We start from the raw sequence: 21,016 nt of genomic DNA, 5'->3' as shown, positions 1-21,016 counted from the left end.
AGAATTGAATACTTTCTAAAATTATAGGTCCAAAAGGAAACCGGGGACAGTATAGCATTCTCTGGACCAGATCAGTACATTCTCTCAGAGGCTCTGCAGGAAATATGCAGAAATATTTCTCCTTGTGGCATTCAGGTGATTAATTAGGAATCCAGTCTTTGGATGGACTTACGCCACATGGGGGCAAGCTGAGCCCTGGTTAATTTCTGGGACAGATTTGCTGGGCATTCGACACGGGCCAGCTCAGCCTCAGCTGGTGCCATCTCTGTGGTTAAGTTTTAAGCACTTCATAAAATTGGAATTTCAGACTTTCTCCACTGGACAGATTTTGCCAAAAAGAAGGGAGCTTGGTGGAAGTGTCCCTCTGTTGTCTCTCCCACCGTTCTGCATGATCAGACAAAGAAACGGTGGTAAAGTTTCCTGCCAGGCCTCAACCTGACAATGAGGCTCCGTGTCCAGGTAGGCTTGGCTGGGCAGGAGGTACCGGCCTCTTCTCAGAACAGTGCCGTAGCACACAGAAGAATCCAGATAGGCCAAGGTTAAGTTGCAGGGAGAAGAGCCCACGAGGCTCCCAGCCGGCTGTGAGAGGATTACAGAAGCAGGCAGAGGGGGGGTCAGAGAGCTCAGAGCAGCCAAACAGGAAAAGATGGAGCCAGCTGTTTAAGCAGCAGTGACCTCGGGGCAAATTATTTTTCTGGCAATTAACCACAGGCTGGGGGCAGTCAGCTATTAGTGCAGAAGACAGAGGATGTGGACTGGGAAGCCTCAAGCCATTCTTGGATCGAGATGTCGCAGTTGGAAAGATGAAGGTGACCTCTCCCCATCCTGGCACCAGCCCAGGACTCACAGGCTGGGCTGCAGGGCCACGGCCACACTGGATGTTGGACCTCAGCCATTTCGCCTGGAGCTGCTCTACACTGAAGAGGCGAGGTGTGCCCCGGACACTGGCTGATCCTGACACCCAGTTCTGCTGAGTTCTGCTGGAAGCCGAGATGTGGACCAGGGCTGGGCCGACGACAGCTGGGAGAGGGCAGGGCAGGGACTGTCTGGGCCCTGGGGAGGCAGGAGGCATTCCAGAGGCACAAGAAGTTGTAGCAATGGCCATCCAAGTCCAAGCCAAACTGTTGGGGGTCCATGAGGACCACACTGCATGCCTGTGTTGGGGGTGGGGGATATGGAAGGAGAATATGGTTCCAGAAATTCAAACCACAGATAGATGTCCACTAGGGGGCTACTCAGAGTTCATCTGAATGGGCTGAGCAGGGTCCACAGTGGGTGGCAGGGCCTGGCTAGCTGACTGCTGGGGTGAGGACCAGGTTCTGCGTGGGGACACATGGCCCGGGGAACACAGAGGCTGCTGTTGCCCAGTGGACTCAGACATGGGGAAGGAACTGATCCCTGGAAGGGCCTAGCTTTCCCAATGGCTCTCTTCTCACAGGCCGGTGGGGAGGAGGTACGGCTATGGAACAGAGGGCCTGGGCAGAGGGCAGGGGCAGGGACCCCAGGAGAGGGTCCATGGCAGTGGCAATTCTAGGATGAGACTAACGACAGGAGGAAGGCTGAGGAGGAGAACTTCCAAACAAAACCTAGAGGCAGGAAACACCAGGCTCCAGGGAACAGGCAGCCGGGAGGTTAGGAAATGTCCTGGGCTTACGTCGGTCAGAGCTTCTGAGCAAGTCCAAGGATGAATTCAGACCACTTACAGGGCCTTTACCTTCCAGTACAGGCATCTTGTATTCCTCACTAGACTTCAGACAAGGACAGAGTCCCCGTCCCCTGTCCTCCCTCTGCTTCTCACCCTGCCAGTGCCCAGCAGAGCAGGACAGGCTGGGAGAATGTGCTGGAAACGCTTGTTGAGGTCGATGGATTAGGCAGCCCCATCCGTGGCATATGGAGCATTACACAGGAGGGGAGGTGATGGAGGAAGTTAATCGACTGTAAAAACTGCCCATATAGAGAATGCTGCGGCAGGTGGCAATGGCCAGGTGTATCCGCTGCAGCCCGAGGGCACAGAACAGTGCTGGTCAGGGAGAAGAGATGACACAGAAGGTACCCTGGCCAGCGAGTCTTGGATCAGCTTGCTTCTGTGTCAAGATGCTGTGTGACCAGGGCAAACCATTCACCCTTTCTGGGTCTTCTACATAAAATACAAGCTTAGATGGGAAGGATGTCTTGGTGCAGTACCTCCATCAGCCCCGAAGAGCCAGGACCAAGCCTCCTCCTTCCTGCTTCCTGTCTGCTGAGCAGGGATGTCTATGGAAACACCTGGGCTTCTCCCCAGTTCTTGTCTCCCTGCTGTTCCTCTCTGTTGGTGAGCAGGCTTTCTGCCTTTACTTTGGAGTCAGGGGATGCCACATGCCCTCCTGTCTGCCCTGCGGTGGGCTTAATGGGGCACACAAGCTTGTCTCAACCAGTGGTGGAGAGGTGCCAAAGTTTTTGGCTGCAGAAGGAAAGTCACACCCTCTAATTAGCTATAACAGTGATCCTTTGACCCCCATCTCTTTGGCTCCTGTGTCTTATATTCCAGACGATTCTATGTGCCTCTAAAACCTAAATGTGAAGTAAGGCACTGAGTGTCAATTTGGGGCACAGACTCCCCAAAGCTAGAGCCAGGACCTGGCATACAAAGGGGGAATCCAGACACTTCCACCACTAATCTATTCCCCACCCCGGGCTGGAGGGAGCTGGCGGCCCCAGGTCTTGCCATTGATGTACAGCAGACATGGGCGGGAGGTGTGGATCAGACACTCAGGAGGAAGGTGTGTCCTTCTCTCTCCTGGTGTCCCTGGCACAGGACAGGGATGCAGCCAACTCACACTCCCAGGTGAGGTGCAGTGGGGTGGGGATATGCAGTTCTTTAAATGACCACCTCGTGCCTGTTGACCCCTTTCTTCCGTCGGCCCCAGCAGAGTGGAATGGTCATGGGGCTCCAGACGGCCTCTCAGATGTTGATATGTCCGGATGGGACATTGTGATGATAGAGTTCTCACCCCAGATCAATAACCTCCAGATCTTCCTTTGCAGGTATGTGCTTGTAGAGTATGATCGGTTCCAACGTCAGCAGATGAAATGTCACTGGGAAGAAGGGAGGATCTGCATGTGCACGCAGGCTGCCAATCATTGGCTGAAGGATGGCTGTCATTCAGATCATCTTTCCTGGGGCTTCCCCTGCACACCAGCTCACTTGGCCAGTATGGGCCCTGACTGTGCCTAGGTAGGGGAGAGGGTCTGTCTTATGTCAGTTTCCAGAATCTGCCCAGGAAAGGAAACCAAATAATGGAAGGACAGTATAGAATCCCCAAATGTACTCTTGGATTTGGGATGCCCTCCTGACACAAACTCGTGTGTATGTGTGCACACGTGCGCATGCGCGGGCACACACATATACACACACAGAGTTTCTTTTTGACCTTCTTTTTTTAGCCTTGTTCTGAGATTTGCTTGGGGCCCTGCTGGGCTGGGGTGACAAGGAGCCCGGCTATAGGGATTATCCACGCACACATAACCGAGTTGACCTTTTCTAACTAGGCCAAACATCTCCTGTGGCTTCCTATCAGGAACGATTTCTGCCACACCTCCAGCATCCCAGAGCTTTGGACTGGATCAGGGGGCAGGCAGCCAGGAAACGGACCCCCAACCATCGGCTCCATGCTTCCTGTTTCATTCAGATAGAAACTGGGGTCCTGAGTGACGGACAGGCCTGTTCTCTGGGTGGGAGGCATTCAGGCAGAGCAGGTAGAGTCCACCAGGCATGGGCAGGGCTATGAGGGAGGCCCTGCAGGGAGCATTGCCACTTAAAAGGCTCTGTAAGCCCCTGGCTGTGTGTCCCCAGGGAAGAGTCTCTCTCTGGCCAAGGATGGGGTGGAGAGCCATCTCAAAGCATGCTTTTGCATGGCCCCCAAACTAAGCAAGGCCAATGCAAAGGAGCTGGTGGAAAAGTCTTGCAGAGAGGAGGGGTCATGTTCCACTAAGGAGCTGTATGGATGTGTCTCACATTGGAACCAATTTCAGCTCCAATTTCAGGCCTTTCCTGATGACCTCGACAGGCCGACTCCGTGGGTCTCTCTGCAGCCATCCTGAGGCCAGCATTTGGGACATTTGAACCCTCCTTCCCAAAGAACCTGAAGAGAGGTCGTCTTATCCATTTCCCTTCCTCCACTGAAGACACCTTGCTGGATGTCTCATTCTGTTAGAAAAGAACCACAGATTTCCAAATCCCTGGTTGTAGGATCTATCCCTTTGGGACTTAGGAGCAGCTGACTCAAAGATCAAAGTGCCATCAAACAGAGTAGGCAATGACCACCCTGTGGCCAGATGGTGAGTGGAACCAGACAATCTAATGAGACTTGGGGTGGACGCGAACTCCCAGGGCACAGGGACCGGGCTCTCTCCAAACTTCATCTCATCATCAGCTTCTTTGGGGAGGGTGGCCTTGCCCAGGATGTGGGTATCCTGGGAGAAGTGGCCCTAAGAATAACTCTGCTTATTTAGGTTTCTTCTCAAAGGAGGTTGGTCATGGTGATGGTGATGTAAATGTTAATTAGAGCTACCCTTTTATGATCTTTATATAATGTGGTGACTCGTTTCCTAAGACCTTAAAATGCTTTTTCATTATCCTCACACCTCATCCCATAGGAAGATGGAAATCCCAAGGTGGCAAGGACAGGCTGAGTGGCCTGCCTACCCAGGGTCCCAGAGGAACTTGGGTAAATAACAATAAAATCTGCTTTTGAGCCCCAGCCTGGATATCATTGCCCTGGATGGGAGACCTGACTCCCTGGCTCACCAAATCTTGGCATCCTGGATGGAAGCTTTGCCATGCTGGGTCCCCTCATTTTTAGAAATTGGTTTCTAGAACTTTTTCCTTTTTTCTTCATCCCCTAAAAATATAAGAGCTCCTGATGAAGACCCAGTTCAGTCTGAGACATCCATCTTGATCTTCACTGCACTGACGATATAAAAGTTTGCAGAACCCAGACTCTAAAAATAGCCTCCTCTTTTGATCTTGGTGGCATCGGTCCTGGTCATTGGCCTTAGGCTCAGATGGCCTGAATTATCTGTCCCTCTTGTGCAGTCTTGGCTAAAAATGAAGAGCTGGTGTGAATAATTTAAAGCCCATTCCCTTTCCCCCTCTGCAGATTTCCAATGCCAAGCCGATGGTTTCAGCACCCTCAGAGACACGCCATTCACATCCCCGATGAGCATCTCCTTCTTAGAAAGTGACTTTGATGGGCTGCAGTTGTCCTAGGATGAAGGGCTCAGCCTGGGACAGACAGTGTGCCTGCATGTGGGCCGGACAGCCCCTCCCTGTGAACTTGAGATGCTAGTCCTCCCCCTCCTCCCCTTCCAAGTTGGATGCCCATCATTCGGACGCCCAGTCTTTTCATCTTTCCCTTTTCTCTTTGGGGATCACTTTGTGTAGAGCCGGACGCCCTGCTTCTCCCTTTCAGTTTCCCTCAGCCTTCCACCGATTAAAGATTTCAAAAGGAATTTGACGTGGGGGCGGGGGAGGAGATGAAACCAAGAAGGAGGCTCCAGGAACCACATTGCTTGGTCTAAACAGGAGTCTGGGTTCTAAGAACTTCTGTTTGTGTTAGCCCACGAGGGGCTGATGGGGACTTTCTCTGTTTAAACAATCCTGAGCCCAATAATTCATTGCTGGGGGTGGGGCCAGGATGTGGCTTACTCAGGACCCTCTACTTGCCCCTTTGTCTGTCCTTGGACCAGCTGTGTCACTGCTTCTTTGGGGGTGGGGGATGGGAGGCAAAGCAGAGAAAGAAGGTTCTAGGCTGTGGGGTGTGCTGTTTATTAGCTTGTTGCCAGAGATGCATGATCCCACTGTCCTATACAAGTTCCTGTGTGTGTGTGTGTGTGTGTATGCAAATGTGTACACACACACACACACACACACACACACACTTATTCCTGGAGATTAATGTCCTATCTGAAGTGCAGGTGGTAAAGATTTTCTTCCATTCGGAAGGCTCTCTCTTCATGTTCTTGATATTTCCTTTGCTGTAAAAAAAGCTTTTTAGTTTGATATCATCCCATTTATTGATTCTTGATTTCACTTCTTGCACTTTAGGAGTCTTGTTGAGGAAATTTGGTTCCTAAGCCAACATGATGGAGAGTTGGGCCTATATATTTCTTCTATTAGGCGCAGGATCTCTGGGTCTAATGCCTAGGTCCTTGATCCACTTAGTTGAGTTTTGTGCAGGGTGAGAGATAGGGGTTTAATTTCATTTTGCTATATATGGGTTTCCAGTTTTCCCAGCACCATTTGTTGAAGAGGCTCTCTTTTCTCCAATGAATGTTCATGGCATCTTGGTCTAGGATGAGATGACTGTATTGATGTGGGTTTGTCACTGTGTCTTCTATCTTGTTCCTGACCTCAGTTTCAAGCTGTTGCTTCCTCATATGGATGTTCAGTGACACTGAGCCAGAGAGGTCATCCGTGCTAGGTGGGGTGTGCATGGACATAAGCATATCTCTTCAGAAGAAGCAGAACTAAGAAGGAAGTATCTCAAACCAGATTGTCCAACAGCCACTGTGCCCCAGTCCTGCCTCAAGCCTCAGAGGGATGGCATAGCTCTCTCCACTTTTCAACCCTTGAGTTCAGAAGGTGAGCTAAGGACAAGCAGAGGCCCTGACCTTCCCCTACGTCTCATCTTTCCTGCACTGTCCTGGGCACACAGAGCTTGGTGCCCTCTGAACAGTCCATGCAGACCAAGGGAGAGGCTGTGCCCAGGGAGGCTGGAGACAAATTTCATCATGGATCAGCCAGGATGGCTGGACAGATGGTGGACTGTGTAAGAACTGAGTGAGGAGGGAGGGGCCATGAAGGTGTGGGGAGCAAGGCAAGGGCAGGAGCTGCCCAAGGGAAGAGCGATTATGATGAGCCTTCTCACAAAAGCCAGCAGTTTGGAGTATGCCCTGGTAGTGCCTGGGCAAGCTCACCCCTACAGGGTCCTGCAACCTGGAATCTCTGGGTGGGTGTTGGACTCCATGGCCCTCAAGTTCCCCTCCAAACTGAGCCAGCTGTGACCCTGGTGTGCTGTTATCTCCTTACTCTAATGGAGGCAAGGAAGCCCATGGATATTCAGGTGTCCAGGTCCTACTGCCAGGCTCCTGGTCTCCCCGCTACGTCTGGGGTTGGGCCCTGTCCCAGGTTCTCCTCTGCCTCCAACCAGATCTCTGGGTGCCCCAGATCTGCACTGCCCTCCACAGGATGGGGAACGCCATGTGCCGACATTGACATCCTCCCCACTCAGCTCCCGTGCCTCCATCTTCCATTGGTATCCCCAGGGCAAGTGCATGCTTGGAGGGGATTCTGAAGGCTGGGTTTTTAGTCCAGCTCTGCATCTCTGAGCCTCGTCTCCTCATCTGTAAAGTGGGGTGAAAATACCTCTCTGGAGGCCAGGAGGTGTGGTAGGTCACATGGTCTTGGGTGATGGACAGCATGCCCCTCACCCCGCAGCATGTGTTGTCAGTTTAAATACTTGGTATTTTCTCCCACTGCCTATACCGTTTTATGTATATAAGGGCTTTGAGCATCTGCGGATTCCATGGGGGTCCTGGAACCATCCCCCACCAATACCAAAGGACGACCGTACTCACTCCAGGCCACGTGAGGGAGACCCAGGCTGCTCAAAGCACCCCGTCTCCACTACTGAAAGGAGCTCAAAACCCACGTCCTGGAGGCCGGGGTACCATAGGGTTTCACCCCCTACAGCACTTCACTGTGCACCTGCCAGCACTCTGGCTCTGGGCTATTCCTCAGAATAAAATGAAGGAATTCTTCAAAACAGGGGCGAGCCCTCCAGCTGGGTGTGCATGCAGCAGCTTTTATATCCAGGGCGAGAAACTAGGTCGCTGCTGGTGAGAGGGCTGCAGGGCCACCCTCGGGCTCCCGGGCAGCACCCCTCCCCTGCTGACTCCCCGGAACCATGTGCAAGACAGAGTTGCAAAGCCCACAGTGGATTCTGGGTAGCAGGCGTGGGGACCGCAAGGGCCCTCCAGGCCCCTTGCTGAGGCCTGGTTTCTCTTTGAGACCTGGGCCAGTTCCTTGCTCATTCGGACTGTTTTTTAGCCTCCTTGTCCTTTCCTCCTCTGCACATTGGCCTTGGCCCCCAGGAAGAGTTGTAGGATGAGGAGGATCCCCCACTTGAGATCCTCCCGGGCCACAGGAGCCAGCCACTGCCAAGCAGTTCAAGGGTGCCAAGGAGCTGGGTCCGCCCGAGTCCTGAGCTGGACTCCAGGCCTCTGGCTCTCCTGCAAGTTCCCCACCTGGCCCTTTTTCCTGACTCTGAGCAGGTGTGGATATTCTTCCCAGCTTCCCAGGAGAAGTCTGTCAAGGAGCCCACGGTGCCTATGAACAGCAGCCATGAAGCACCGCAGCCACACAACCAAATTAATTAGACCTGATTGAGCTCATGGATGGAGATCATGTAAAACAACATCACAGGGATGTAACCGGAAAATCCAGAAACTTTACAGGACAAACGACCTCTTTCCTTGAACCCATAGATTGAGAGAGACAGAGATTGAAATTGGTGGTGGAGCCCAGGGACCAAAAGAGACTTAGGAAGCAAATCAACCAGTTTTAACACATGGACCTAGTTTAGATGTGACTCAAACTTAAAAAGAAAGAAGTTTCCCGGTCAGTTGGGGTAATCTGAAACCATCTGGTTGTTTCACGATATTGAAGAATGAATTGTTTTAAGATATGATAATAGTAATATTGTTATGCCTCCTAAAAAAAAAAAAAAGGATCCTTAAGTTTGAGAGCCACATGATGAAATATGTGCAGATGACATGATGGGGTCATGGCCTTCAAAATGCCACCGGGAGAGAGGAGAGGGCAGTCATGGTGCGCAGGAGCGGAGGTCAGCTAGGGAGGACAGCCCGTGAGCCGGTGAGGATCCTGGAGTTGTATGAGCATACTCCTTATCTTTCCAAAGGGGGAAGAGGAAAAAGAGGGAAGAGGGAGAGGAAGGGAAGGAGAAGGGGAAATAGAGGAGGAGAAAAGGGAAAGAAGGAGAAAGAGAAGAGGAAGGGGGGAGGAGGAGGGGAAAGGGGAGCAGACGCAGAAGGCCACAGCATGGCTGCCCTGGGGGTCCTAGGACCCAGGCGAACGTGGCCGATCTGGACCCTGGAGGGCCTCCCTGTCCCTGTCCCTTCCGGCCCCAGCACCTTTCTTGTCCAGGGCTGAGACCACTGTCACAGGTGGCAGTGCAGGACCTGTCCCCAACCCAGGCACTCACCGTGGACAGGCAGCTCTTCTGCTCCCGGATGATGGCGCCGAAGCCCAGGAAGCCAGTCACCACGACGAGGGCACCAGCGAAGATGAGGATGTAGGCCGAGGTGGCGAAGGTGCTGGAGGCCAGGACGCTGAGGTAGCCGCTCTTCTCCACCAGGGTCCACACGCCCACGGCCATGACGGCAGCCCCGCCCACCTGTGGGGGACTCGGGTGAGAGCAGGTGGTGACAGGTGGGGGGGGGCAGAGGCCATTTATCCAGTGCCCACCTCATACCCACTGCATAATAAAATATGAATATGATGTTCACATTATATTATCTTAAACTGATAATAGACTCCTGTGACCTTTTATGTTAATATGAAATCATACTGTAGCATCTAAATTAATAATAGCCCTACTGTGACCTTTAAACTAAATAGTATACATACCAGGGCATCTAAAACAAATGGGATCATCGTCCCAATGCCTATAATGCTAGTATGATATCAAGAGTGGAGCATATAAAACATATAATACGCTTTAAACGCACCATCTTACTTAGCCTCCCAAGAGCCTGAGAGAATAGTCTGGGTGCCAGGTTTTATAGATAGGGAATGGAGGGCAGAGAGATTAGGAGGCTTGTGGGGTGTAGAGGCAGATTCTGAATCCCAGTGTGACCCCCAATTCCATGCTTCTTAGTCGGATGCCGATGGTGCCCCTATCCTGAGGCAGGAGAACTGTGGGAAGGATCAGAACGTCCCGGAGCTGTTCCTCCCCATCACTCCCACCCTGGGCTTTCTTCCCCTCGGGGTGCGCCTCTGCTCTTGTCCACATGTCCCCTTGGGGCACTTATAAACATTGCCTTCCAGTTCAGTTCCTACAGCTGGGCCACTAGTCCCTGAAGAAACAGGACCACAGAGGAAAGGCAAATGGCCTGAGGTCACCCCTAGGTAGGGGCAGAGCCCAGATGAGCACACAGCCAGGGCCTGCCCACTCCATCACACCGCCTCCAGCCCGGGAAGGCCACCGTGCTCCACGCACTCCTCTCAGGAGGACGGAGGAGGAGAGATTTCTTTGCAACTGTCTCATTCCCTTTTGGTCCCGAGAAGGGGGTAGGGAAAGGACACTGGCAGTGTGGAGGTCTGGGAGTGGCCTCCTCAGAAGGAGCACCTGGGAATACCCCTGGGGCGGCTCAACTTGCCTGGTTAAAGAGGCTGAATAACCAGTTCTGTGTCACACCAGCAGAGCAGATGGGTGTGCATTTGCACACACGTGTACAGGCATGAGTGTTCTCAGGTGCCAGATGTGGCATTTTAGGGTGTTGGTCCAGGACCCCTGAGATCTCTGGTTATCTCTACCATCTGTTCCTGGGAAGGTGGACTCCTCCTTGGGCTCCCTGTCCTCTATCTAAGGATGAGTGGTTCTTCCTCAAGGGGTCCTGGGTGTGGAAAGAAATGGCTTTCTCCCTGCTCCGTCCACTCCTCAGGACCTATCCCTGAGAAGGGTTCCCCAGGTGCCCAGAGTGACTCTCTGTAACCACCCCCCCCCACCGTCATTTCTCCACTCTCTGTTCTGGATGGTCACAGACCTCAGCTGAGTGGGTAGGAGTTAATACCCTCTAGGTACCTACGCAGCTCAATTTTCACAGCTCTGCCATTTTCTCTTCTGAGCATCCCAGTTGCTCTGTGAGGATGAGGAAGGGTATATTATCTCCGTTTTGCAGATGAAGAAACTGAGGCTTGCCAATAATAAGAACATTCCCAGGATACCACCATTAGGGAGCATTTCAGAATTGAAACCCAAAGCCAAGTCTTCAGAGGGCAAATTCAGGATTTTGTCCTGGGATCCTGTGGAGTGGGCGGGCCTGTTCTTACACTTGTGCTTTTTAAATAGATGCAATTTCTTCCAAGTGCCATTTAATCTCCTTGGCACCTTCACCAGGTAAGAGAACTTGGTGGAAGGACATTATACAAGGGCTGCAGCTATACGACTCCATTTCTTCCATTCTATGATGCACATAATTTTTTTCTCTCTAAAATTGGGATGCATCTTATGATTTATGGTATCTTACACTTATACTTGGCAGCACTTTTTCTTAGTGGTTCAACAAACAGTGGTGCATCTTACAATTGTTGATATCCTAGAGTCAATGAAATCCTGGATTACGATGGGATTTTTAAATTTGTTGTGGGTGTGGGTTATCTTGGCCCATACAATCTCCATGACAAGAGAAGGATTTTCTGAGTCTGGGTGAATGGACTTGAGCAATGGATGAGAATGACCAATGGAAACTCCCATCGGTTAACCTCTACGACTAAAAAAATCCCACACATAATGCCCTTTGTCACCTAGGGCATTTCTGGAAGGTTTAGGTGAAGCTTTCAACTTGGTATAACTTGCTATGTGACCTCAAGAGAGTTCTTTAACCTCTCTGGTCCTCAGTTTCTTCATCTCTCAAATGATTGAGTTATATTAATTAGATCAGTGGTTTGCAATCTATAACCACTAAGGACCCCTTTGATTACTTTTTCCAACATTATGTTTTGAGGGCTTTTGCCTACCAAACATAGTGCATTAATTAAGTAATAATTCATTTCTCATTTTTTATTAATCAAAGGCATATCATAGTGCCAGGAAGAGATTCTGAACAGCATGAGATAGTCAACATGACCATGCTGAGTTGATCTCACTCCAGCAAAAAAGATGAGAAACTTGGCTTTTAATGGGTACAGTCCCTTTATAGATATATACACATTATCCATTTCCCATTAATCTAGTTAACCCCGTCTCTTCCAAACCAGAGTGTGGGCTGAGCATCTGAATCTGGGACCACCAAAAGGGTATGCTTAGGATGGCCTGGGGACAATTAATGTACTGGGGTACATGGAACCCACTGTGAATCTGTGGTCTAGAGAAATGATCATTTACGTAGAACAATTCTCAGATTCTCAGATTTATGTCTGTAGTCCATTCTTGTACCACATAATGAGCCCTGGCCTAGATGGTCTCCTTCTCTATGTCCTCCTATTCCTGGCTGCACAATCACCTGGAGAGCTGTGAAAAACCAAGGCCATGACCTGAGCCAATCAGCATGTCCAAGAGGGGGACCCAGGCATGAATACTTTATAAAGTTTCCAGTGGTCTCCTTAAGAACTGCTGCCTAGTTTTCATAATTAGTAGGGGACCTAGGTGTTCCTTCCACTTTTTCCCAGAAGGTGGCGCTGTGCTGGGTATCATAGAACACACCAGGCTCCCGGGTCATGTTGGGGACTGTGGTGTCTGGAGGCTCTGGACCCCTGGGCTAGGAGCATTTGCCTGGAATGCTGTTGGTATTTATTTGGGATTTAATGCTATCCTTTCCCTCCATCTTTGGGTATGATGTGTGATAATGAGGAGCAGGATTATCCACCAACAAAACAAAGCCTGGGCTCCCAGGAGGAGAGGTGGGGGCCAGGAGAGATGCAGCCCCAGGAGAGGAGCACAGTTGGTTCCATTTGTGGAGCTCTGCCCTTTATCAGAGCACTTGAGAATTTGCAAAGCAGGCTGAACCCCCAGGCCTACCAGGTGACAGCTGGATCCCCAGCCACGGGGCAGAGTCTGGGAGGCATCTGGAGGGACATGCTACCCTGATCAAGGCCTAGAAAAAAGCATGTAATTCTTCTGTCCAGAGGAAATCAGGACATGAGTCTGAGTCCACGGGGCCTCCACCCCTCCCCGGAGTCTTCATCTGTGGCTTCTGAAGGGAAAACAACGTGTGATCAGCCACAGGGAGTGGAAGGGTTTCAGTTCCTTTGGGGGAATCTCCTACTTGGGACTTGGCCAGCTCTTCAGAAAAACACCTTTCCTCTGGACAGAAGTAAAATTGCTAAATGTTGGAATGGGTCCCCAGAGGGTGTCACAGAGGGTAGAAGTTAGCGGGCCTGCATCTAGTTCTGCTGTGGCCCCCACGAGCCATGTCATACCCAGCCTGTCTAAACCTCCATTTCTTCATCTGTAAATCAGGGCACTGGATAAAGATATCTCTGCGGTTCCTTTCATGTGGGCAAAATTTCCCTGTTAGTACTAGGGGGACAACCTTCTGCCAACGCCTCCAGCAAGATGCTCGGACCAGTGGCTCATGGCTGTCACTCAGCCATCTGGAAACTGTCTAAGTCAGTGGAAGAGGTACCCAGAGGAGAACTGCTAGGCTGGGGGAGCTCCATGAACAGTTTCAATAGCCATTTACATAGAGTTGATTCAACAGTGTTTGGTTCCTTAAGGAAACTGGGCTGGTTTTCTGTGGAGTATTAGCTGCCTTTTAGAAAGCCATGGCCTATGGCCAATGAGTGACCCAGAAAACCTCCAGTGCTGGGTGTGGCTGCACCTGCCTGCAATTGCAGCTACTCAGGAGTCTGAGGGGGGGATATGGCAGCCTGGGCAATTTAGCGAGACCATCTTAAAATAAAATAAAAAGGGCTGGGTTGAGTTCCTCTATGGTAGAGCACTTTAGGTTCAATTCTCAGTACCAAGAAAAAGAAATAATAAAAAAAAAAACCCTGCAGAGGGCAAAGCTGGACCATGAGGACACAGCTCGCAGCAAGCCAGGAGGGGCAGAGCAGGTCACTCATGCTGTGTAATTTTAGGAACTGCCTGTTCAGAGAAAAAAAAAAAATATATTGCCAAAATGTCCTCCTGTCACCATGGGGCCCGGGATTAACCACGCATGACTGGGACTGTTACATAGAAGCAGGCAGACCTGAAGGAAGCAGGCAGAGGATACAAAAGCAATTGTAGGATTTTTCATTGTTGGGTGACAGTAGGGCTTCTGTGCTGGGGGAAGGACAGGGACAGAGCAGGGGCCAGGACCATGGGGCTCCCAGTCAGGGAGGATCCCTGGGCTGGAGGGTTCTCTGCCTTTAGTACCAGCAGCCCATGGTGGTGGTGGCAGAAAATCACAGGGTGACAAGGGCAGTTCACTTGTTGGCTGGCTGCCTACCCTGTGCAAAGCACCATGCTGGTCTGGAAAGGTCTGGGGCTGGATAGAAAGGTTCACCTATTAGGAGCACACTTGTCATCACCTACCCACCCCAGACCAGACCCAACGTCTCTTCCCTCCTCAGTGACAGACACATGGGATCCCCATCTGCTCCCAGACTCACCCTGCTTCTCCTCATCACATTGTCCAGCGTGGCCCCCCACCATGGGGTCAGCCCTCAGCTCCTGGTCCACTCCATGCTGAGAAATCTCCACTGGCTCCCCACACCCAGAGCACCAAGCCCACACTCTTTGGCCTGGCCCCAAGGCTCCAAAAGGTCTGTCCTGACCTGGTTTGGGGCTTTATCTGCTGCTACCTCCCTTTCTCCATACCTGGGCTTTAATCAAGATGGCCTACACAGTTGCTTTTCTTGAACGGACCGTAGATGCCCTCTAACTAAGGCCATGCCCACAGAGTGAGTGGTTGAGAGGGTGAACTTGGCAAAGGGCTGGTGGCTGAGGTCGAGTTCCTCAGTTGACTGACTCTGTGAGTCTGGACAAATTCACGCAGCCTCGGCAGGCCTCGGGCTTCTCATCTCTTGTTCTTCTCCACCATTCTTACATTGTTCTCTCTGCCCTTTTTCTTCCTCTGCTGAACGCCTATACGCCTTTCTAGGCCCTTCGCTCAGATCTCTGGGCAGGTGAGCTCCCTTCTGCACTTCAGTGGCACTTGGATCACTCCTTCCCAGCCACACCTCACTCTCCTCGGAGCCCTCGGGCCCAGCATGGCCTGGTGTGCGGGAGCCCCCACAGTGGGCCTGAGACTTGCATTTGGGACTTGGGTCGGGGGCTTTGGAAATAACATCTGCTCCCCACACCTGCCTGTCTGCTGAATTCCTGGGTGGAAAGGGAGCATTTCTTGTCCTTACTTTAGAGAAATTTTAATTTTTAGGGGGACAGTGCATTCCCAGAAATGATTGGTCTTTTCTCCAGGTCATTAGGAAGCCCCCTGGAAAGGCCCGAGCCGGCACCCGGGAGGTCTTCCTGTCACAGTTCATTATTCTCTCTCTCTTTCAGCCAACATCCATCATGCACCGACTGTGGCAATGCAGGCTCTGGTGCTGTGGTGGGGCCCAGGCCTGCCCCAGCCCCTGCCCTCATGCTGCCACTTACTAGCTAGAGAAACCCTGGCTCCACATTGGTGCAGAAACCACCAGGCTGATTCTCTTGCAAAGGAGAAGGTGAATGGGTCAATTTTTTGGGGGGCGGGTGATATAACCTAGGGGCTCAGGGAGAGGACTGGGAGGCTGGATGTGAGCCAAGCCTGGCTCATTCCCACCAGAGTTCCTTTTAAAGAGTGGTTCTCCATTTCCCAACCTGCAAAGGTAGCTGAACTCCAGGCTGCAGCCATGACAGCACATCCCTGCAGCCAATGCACACTTTTGGGGTCAATGGCACCCCCATCCCACACCTGAGCCTGTGTGCTCTCTAGGAGGACACGAGGCAGTTGGCATCATGTGCTGCTATTCACCCTGTTGATGGGCATCTCCTCTCTGAGTGCCAGAGAAGCTTCTCCTCAGCTCCATCCCATGCTCCTGCTGGCTTCGCACCTGTTCTGCATGAGCAGATCTTTTCGGTGTCATGCTAAGGGTCATTTTCCACGGGGAGGCCTTCTTTTCATGGCTCTTTGGTTTGAAAGAGCCTTTGATAAAAACAATTCAGAATACTCCTTCCTCCTGTTCTCATTCCTAATCTCTTCTACACTTAAAACAAGACCAAAATTTCATGGGATATGCTGAGCCTGAGAGCTGGGAGGGCGGGGAAGGTCACCTGTGCATCTTTTGAACCCAGCTCAGAACTCAGAAGAAACCTTGCTTGGAGCTGCCCCTGCCCCACATCCAGCAAATTCTTGTGTCCTCCACGATAAGTCCACGTCTTGTACTTGTCTCTATAGTTACAAGCATTGCAGGCTATTTCTTTTATTTGCTACCTCCTGTGTTTCCCCTTTTAGCCTCTTGATTAAGCCTCATTCATCTTAGTATCCCCAGGAGAGTGCCCCATGTGGGAGATGTCCGTGACTCCACAGGGAGGGAAGGAGGAGGAAGCAAAGAAGGGAGGGAGGGAGGAAAATGCCTGAGTCCATCTCTTTTATATTCTAGATGGAGAAACTAAGGCCCAGAGAGTAGTGACATCTCCAAGGTCACAATAGCTCATCAGTGGAAGAGTGGGGCAAGAATTCAAGAACCTTGACGTTATATTTCGTGCTCATTTTATCAACTGAGCCACTGACCAGACACAGCTGCACACAAGAAGCAGGCCATTGGCATTAGGGTCGGGGGACAGCCAAGCCCATGTCCTGTGCTGCAGGACTGTTAGCACAGGCTTCATCCTGACAGGCATCACTGCCACAGCCCTGCACAGACAAAACATGCACCCACCTCAGCTGACCCCTGAGGCCATGTTCAATGGGGGATGGCACAGGAAGTGAAGGGCTTTCCAGCCTCAGCTTTCAATCAAGCAGAGGCTTTTCCCTCCTGGACTCTCCCTGCATCCGGAGGTGATGCCCTCGAGCCCTTCCCACTGCTCTGGCCAGGATTCAAGTCCTCCATCTTTTCCACCACCTGTCTTAGCTCCACATCGCCTTGAAGTGGCCCCCGGGATTCCCATGTGAAGGGCCAAGCTCAGCCGTCGCTCAGGGCAGGACCGGGCTTCGAGGCAGAGCTGTAGCCTGGCAGAGCTCCTGGGAGGCTGGGGAAGTTTTGATTATTAACACAGCCAAGCAGCTGATTAAAATAATAAATTAGAGAACAACATTGCAGAGGTGACGGGAGCTATAGGGAGCTGTGTAGGAAAAAGGAGAGGAGGAAAATTATTTCCCAGGCAGTCATGCAGGAAAGCCTGGGCAATTGGCTTTTTAGGGTCATGAAGGAAGCAGGATAGTAGTGACATTTTTGGTTCCTGATCCAAAGGGGCTTCAGGGATGGGGTAAAAGGAAGAGCTGTCACCCAAGTCCTGACCAGGTTGGGTGGAGGGGGCACTGCTCTGGGCTTTTTGAACTTTGGAATGTGACCCATTAGGGTTGTGAAATTAATATAACGTGCACTTAATAGTAATCATGAAAAGACCAGAGAAAATCTCAGAGTCCTTCACACACTGTGAGGGGAAGTTTAGTTCTGTGATTAGCATTTCTTATGCTTCCTCGTGTCTCTTGATGCTGGAAGTCTTAGAGATAGTTCTATGGATGGAGAAAGCTGTGGAAGAGACGAGGCATCTTATCAAAACAGTCAGCATAACAGCTAAGCACTGAGTATGTGCTTAATGTTTTCCTGAATTTGAAACCCTGATTCTTAAAGTATCGCCTTTCTTATTTCATGTATGAAAAAAGTGAGGCCCAGTGAGATGAAGTTGTTTGCCCGATGTCTCAGCCTGTCTTCCTGGGCTGTCATAACAAAATGCTGTAGACAACAGAACTTGATGTCACAGTTTGAAGGCTGGAAGTTCAAGAACAAGGTCCCATTGATTGAGTTCCTGGTGCAGGCTCCCTTCCTGGCTTGATGGCTTCTTGCCCTGTCCTCATTTAGTGTTTGCATTTGGAGCTCTGCTCCTTAAAGGGCCACCATCCCTATTGGATGAAGACCCTCTCATTATGACCTAAAAGCCTCATTTCCAAATATGGTCACATTGGGTATTAGGGCTTTAGCATATGGATTTGGAGAAGACCTAATCCAGTTCTTTACACTGAACATCCCATGGCAAATAAATAATGCAATCTGAATTTGATCCAGCACTACAGCCTGGGACTTCCCAGCATGCTCTGCTGCCTTGATAATCCACGTGTGCCCCAAAGACAGTGGGGGGGGGGTAGTGCAGGACTCAGGGCTGGGCGTCACAGTGCATAGTGGCTCAGCACACTCAGGCTTAGGGTCAGGGAGAGCAGACTCCAGCTGTGGGACTTTGGAAAATTTGCTTGACACTCTCTAAAATGGGACTCTAATAGAGCTGTTCACAGTCTCAAAGGGGGGCTGGGAGTTTTGAATAGGGTGATGCAGGTGGAAAGGCAAGCACAGAGGAAGCCCACGACAGGAAGTTCCAGGAAAACTGAGAACCCTGTCCCATGATGTGGACTTAGAACTGTGCTTCACACTCAGTAGGTACTTATTACAGGTTGTGGAATGAGTTTTTAAATGGTCATGATTATTTCTGACCTGGTATGAGAATACCTAGGTATCACTTGCCTCTCTAGACAATGCCCTCCCACTAGGAGGGAGGGGCTGGGTTATGGTAGGTTCTCAGGGACCTGGGTACCGTAAAGTCGTGCTCTGCCTTGAGGCAGCAAGACAGGAGATGGGACATGTCTGTCTGCCCCTGTCTACTTCTGAGGACTGTGCAGCAGGTCTAGGGGAGCCTTGCCAGAACTTTCTAAAGACCACCACCCCCACAAGAGGGGCAAGACTCAGCTGACAAGCCCCTGGAAACTGGTCCATGGCCAGCCAGGCCCCCAGGCAGGGCTATTTTTAACTCAAAACTGGGAGAGCTGTGTGGGGGTGGCTCCCCTCATTGGTAGCTGCTCTGGGGACATGCTTGCTGCCCATCTGCCCGTGCTGCCTCCCACATGTCTTTTTCTTTACCACCCCCAAAGTAACACAAACACAGATGGACGCTGAGTCCACTCTGGCTTGGTGGGGCCCCTGGGGGCGGTCACCATGTCTACTGCCCACCGCTTCCTCTGGGACCTCAGCACAATCAGGATGCACAAGGCCCCAGTTGTTTCACAAATATTTTGGGTTGAGCATCCCACAATAACCCTAGGTACCAAAGGACCAGCAGGCCCCTCACCCCGCGGCCACTGCCTCCTCTCTTCTCAGTGGGAAGCTGTCGACACGGAGTTCCACTCTTTCCACCCCGACTCTCCACAAAGCAGTTCCCACATTTGCTGCTCTCTGTTGCTAAACCCCCTGGCCTTTCCTAGGCCTGAGGATGCTCCATGTTTCCGGAACCTTCCACACTGATGGCTTTGCCCAGTCTCCACCCTCTCTGATCTGGGTTTTTCCTGGCTTCATGACCCCCTCTTTGGCTGTTCCTCTGCAGCTTCCGTGGTGGACCCCCTTCTTCTGGTTGCTCAAGGGTGACTGCTCATCCCAATTTGCCTGGAGCTTTCCTGGTTTCAGCACTAACAGCCCCCCACCTCAGGAGCTCCCTCAGTTCAGGCCGACCAGGACCTCTGGTTGCCCAGACTCAGCCCTGGCCCCTGGAGAGTCCCCAGGCCTCATTCTTCCTTCCCCTCCCTTCCTAGTCCCTGTCCACTCTGTTCTCATCTATTTTCATGGCTGCAATTGCTCTCCAGGTGGGGATGTCCCTAAGTCTGCGGCATTGGCCTGGCTGGTTCCTGAGTTTTGGAGCCATGAACTAACTTCCCACTGTGTGTCTCCACTTAGATGTCTCCTGGCAACACAAACTCACATGCCGACCTCTGACCTCACCACCCCACCCCAAACTGCTTCTCTTTCTGGTCCCCTGCACAAATGCAGAGCCCCACCATCCACTGAGGAGCTACCTTCCCCAGAGCCCTCTTCTTTCTCAGCCCATCTGGTAATAGCCCAATCTTGTCAATTTTACCTTTCCAACCCCTTAACTCTCCCCAAATATTTCTATTCCCACCGTCACTCCCAGAGTACAGGTCACCACCATCTCGCGCCTTGACCCATGCAAAGTCAGGAGGAAGTGTGAACAGTGAATGTTTCTGGGATGGCAGGCAGCACGAACTGAATCGTACCCTGCACCCTGGAAGACATAGTGGAATTCTCACTGCCAGGTTCCTGTGAAGGGGCTCTTATTGGGAAATAGGGTCTTGGCAGACGCAGTGAAGTAAGATGAGGTCATTAGGGTGACCTGTATCCAATATGCCCCTCGTCCTCATAAGAAGAGGGAAATGTCACATGGAGACTGGCACGTGACTGCCAGCAGTGAGGACAGAGGCGGGACAGGGCAGCAGCTGTGATGCCAAGGAGGACAAGCATTTCCAGCAGCTTTTGGAAGCAAGGAAAGGGTCTACCCAGCGTCTCGGAGGGAGCACGCACGGCCTTGCCGACACCTTGATTTTGGACTTCTAGTGTCCACAATTGTGAGAAAAAAATATTTCTGTTGTTTAATGCTACCCCATTTGCCGTAATTTGTGAGAGCAAACCAAGACAGGGAGATGTGGGTAAGTTTTTTTATGTTTTTCAATTTTTTAGGATTATCTGTAGTGAGCACATAAAACTTGGATGATGAGGAAAAACATTCTTAAAAAGAAAAGCCTGCTCTGTAAGCATCTTAAACACCCGGCTGGATTTACCTTTAAGAACTGAAACCTTCTACACCCACATGGTTTACAGTCTCCAGCTCCTCAGCTTTATTATCCCATCATCTTTATCACCACACCCTCACTGTTCCAGGAAACTCCTGCCCGGGGAGACAAAAGCTGCAAATAATTTTATTGTGTATTTCAGGAACTTTGCAAAACACATTTAAATAAACATTAGATTGTTCAGCTTTTGAATAGATAGCATCAAACTGACGGTCTGTTCTCCAAGACTCTTCAAGACTCTGGCCTGTCTGTGTCCATCCATCCTACACTACTCTGTCATGATTCTTCCCAATCTTAATCAGGCTCTTGCAGGAAAGGGCCTGAAAGCTAAGACATGGTCCACCTTTATGTGCATTTCTGAGATTCTCCTAAGACTCTGTCAAAGAGAGCTCTCTTACCCGGGGTAGCAAGAAACCTAGCTCTGGCTGGACGTGGAGGTGCATGCCTATAATTCCAGTGGCTTAGGAGGCTGAGGCAG

The 21,016-nt window shown here is 51.2% G+C and overlaps 1 protein-coding gene across 1 annotated transcript in view; it reads right to left on the bottom strand.

Annotated features, from left to right (window-relative positions):
- Tspan11 (tetraspanin 11) overlaps positions 1–21,016 on the bottom strand; it is a 68,851-nt gene that overhangs the window by 17,652 nt on the left and 30,183 nt on the right. Inside the window, exon 3 of the mRNA XM_077799249.1 lies at positions 9,264–9,455. Coding sequence (XP_077655375.1) covers positions 9,264–9,455 — 192 coding nt within the window. The remainder of the gene's footprint in view (positions 1–9,263; positions 9,456–21,016) is intronic.

Source organism: Urocitellus parryii, chromosome 5 (genome assembly GCF_045843805.1).
Source record: "Urocitellus parryii isolate mUroPar1 chromosome 5, mUroPar1.hap1, whole genome shotgun sequence".
Lineage (NCBI taxonomy): Eukaryota > Metazoa > Chordata > Mammalia > Rodentia > Sciuridae > Urocitellus > Urocitellus parryii.
The sequence above is the reverse complement of the archived record's forward strand: the minus strand, read 5'-3'. Positions and strand labels throughout refer to the sequence as shown.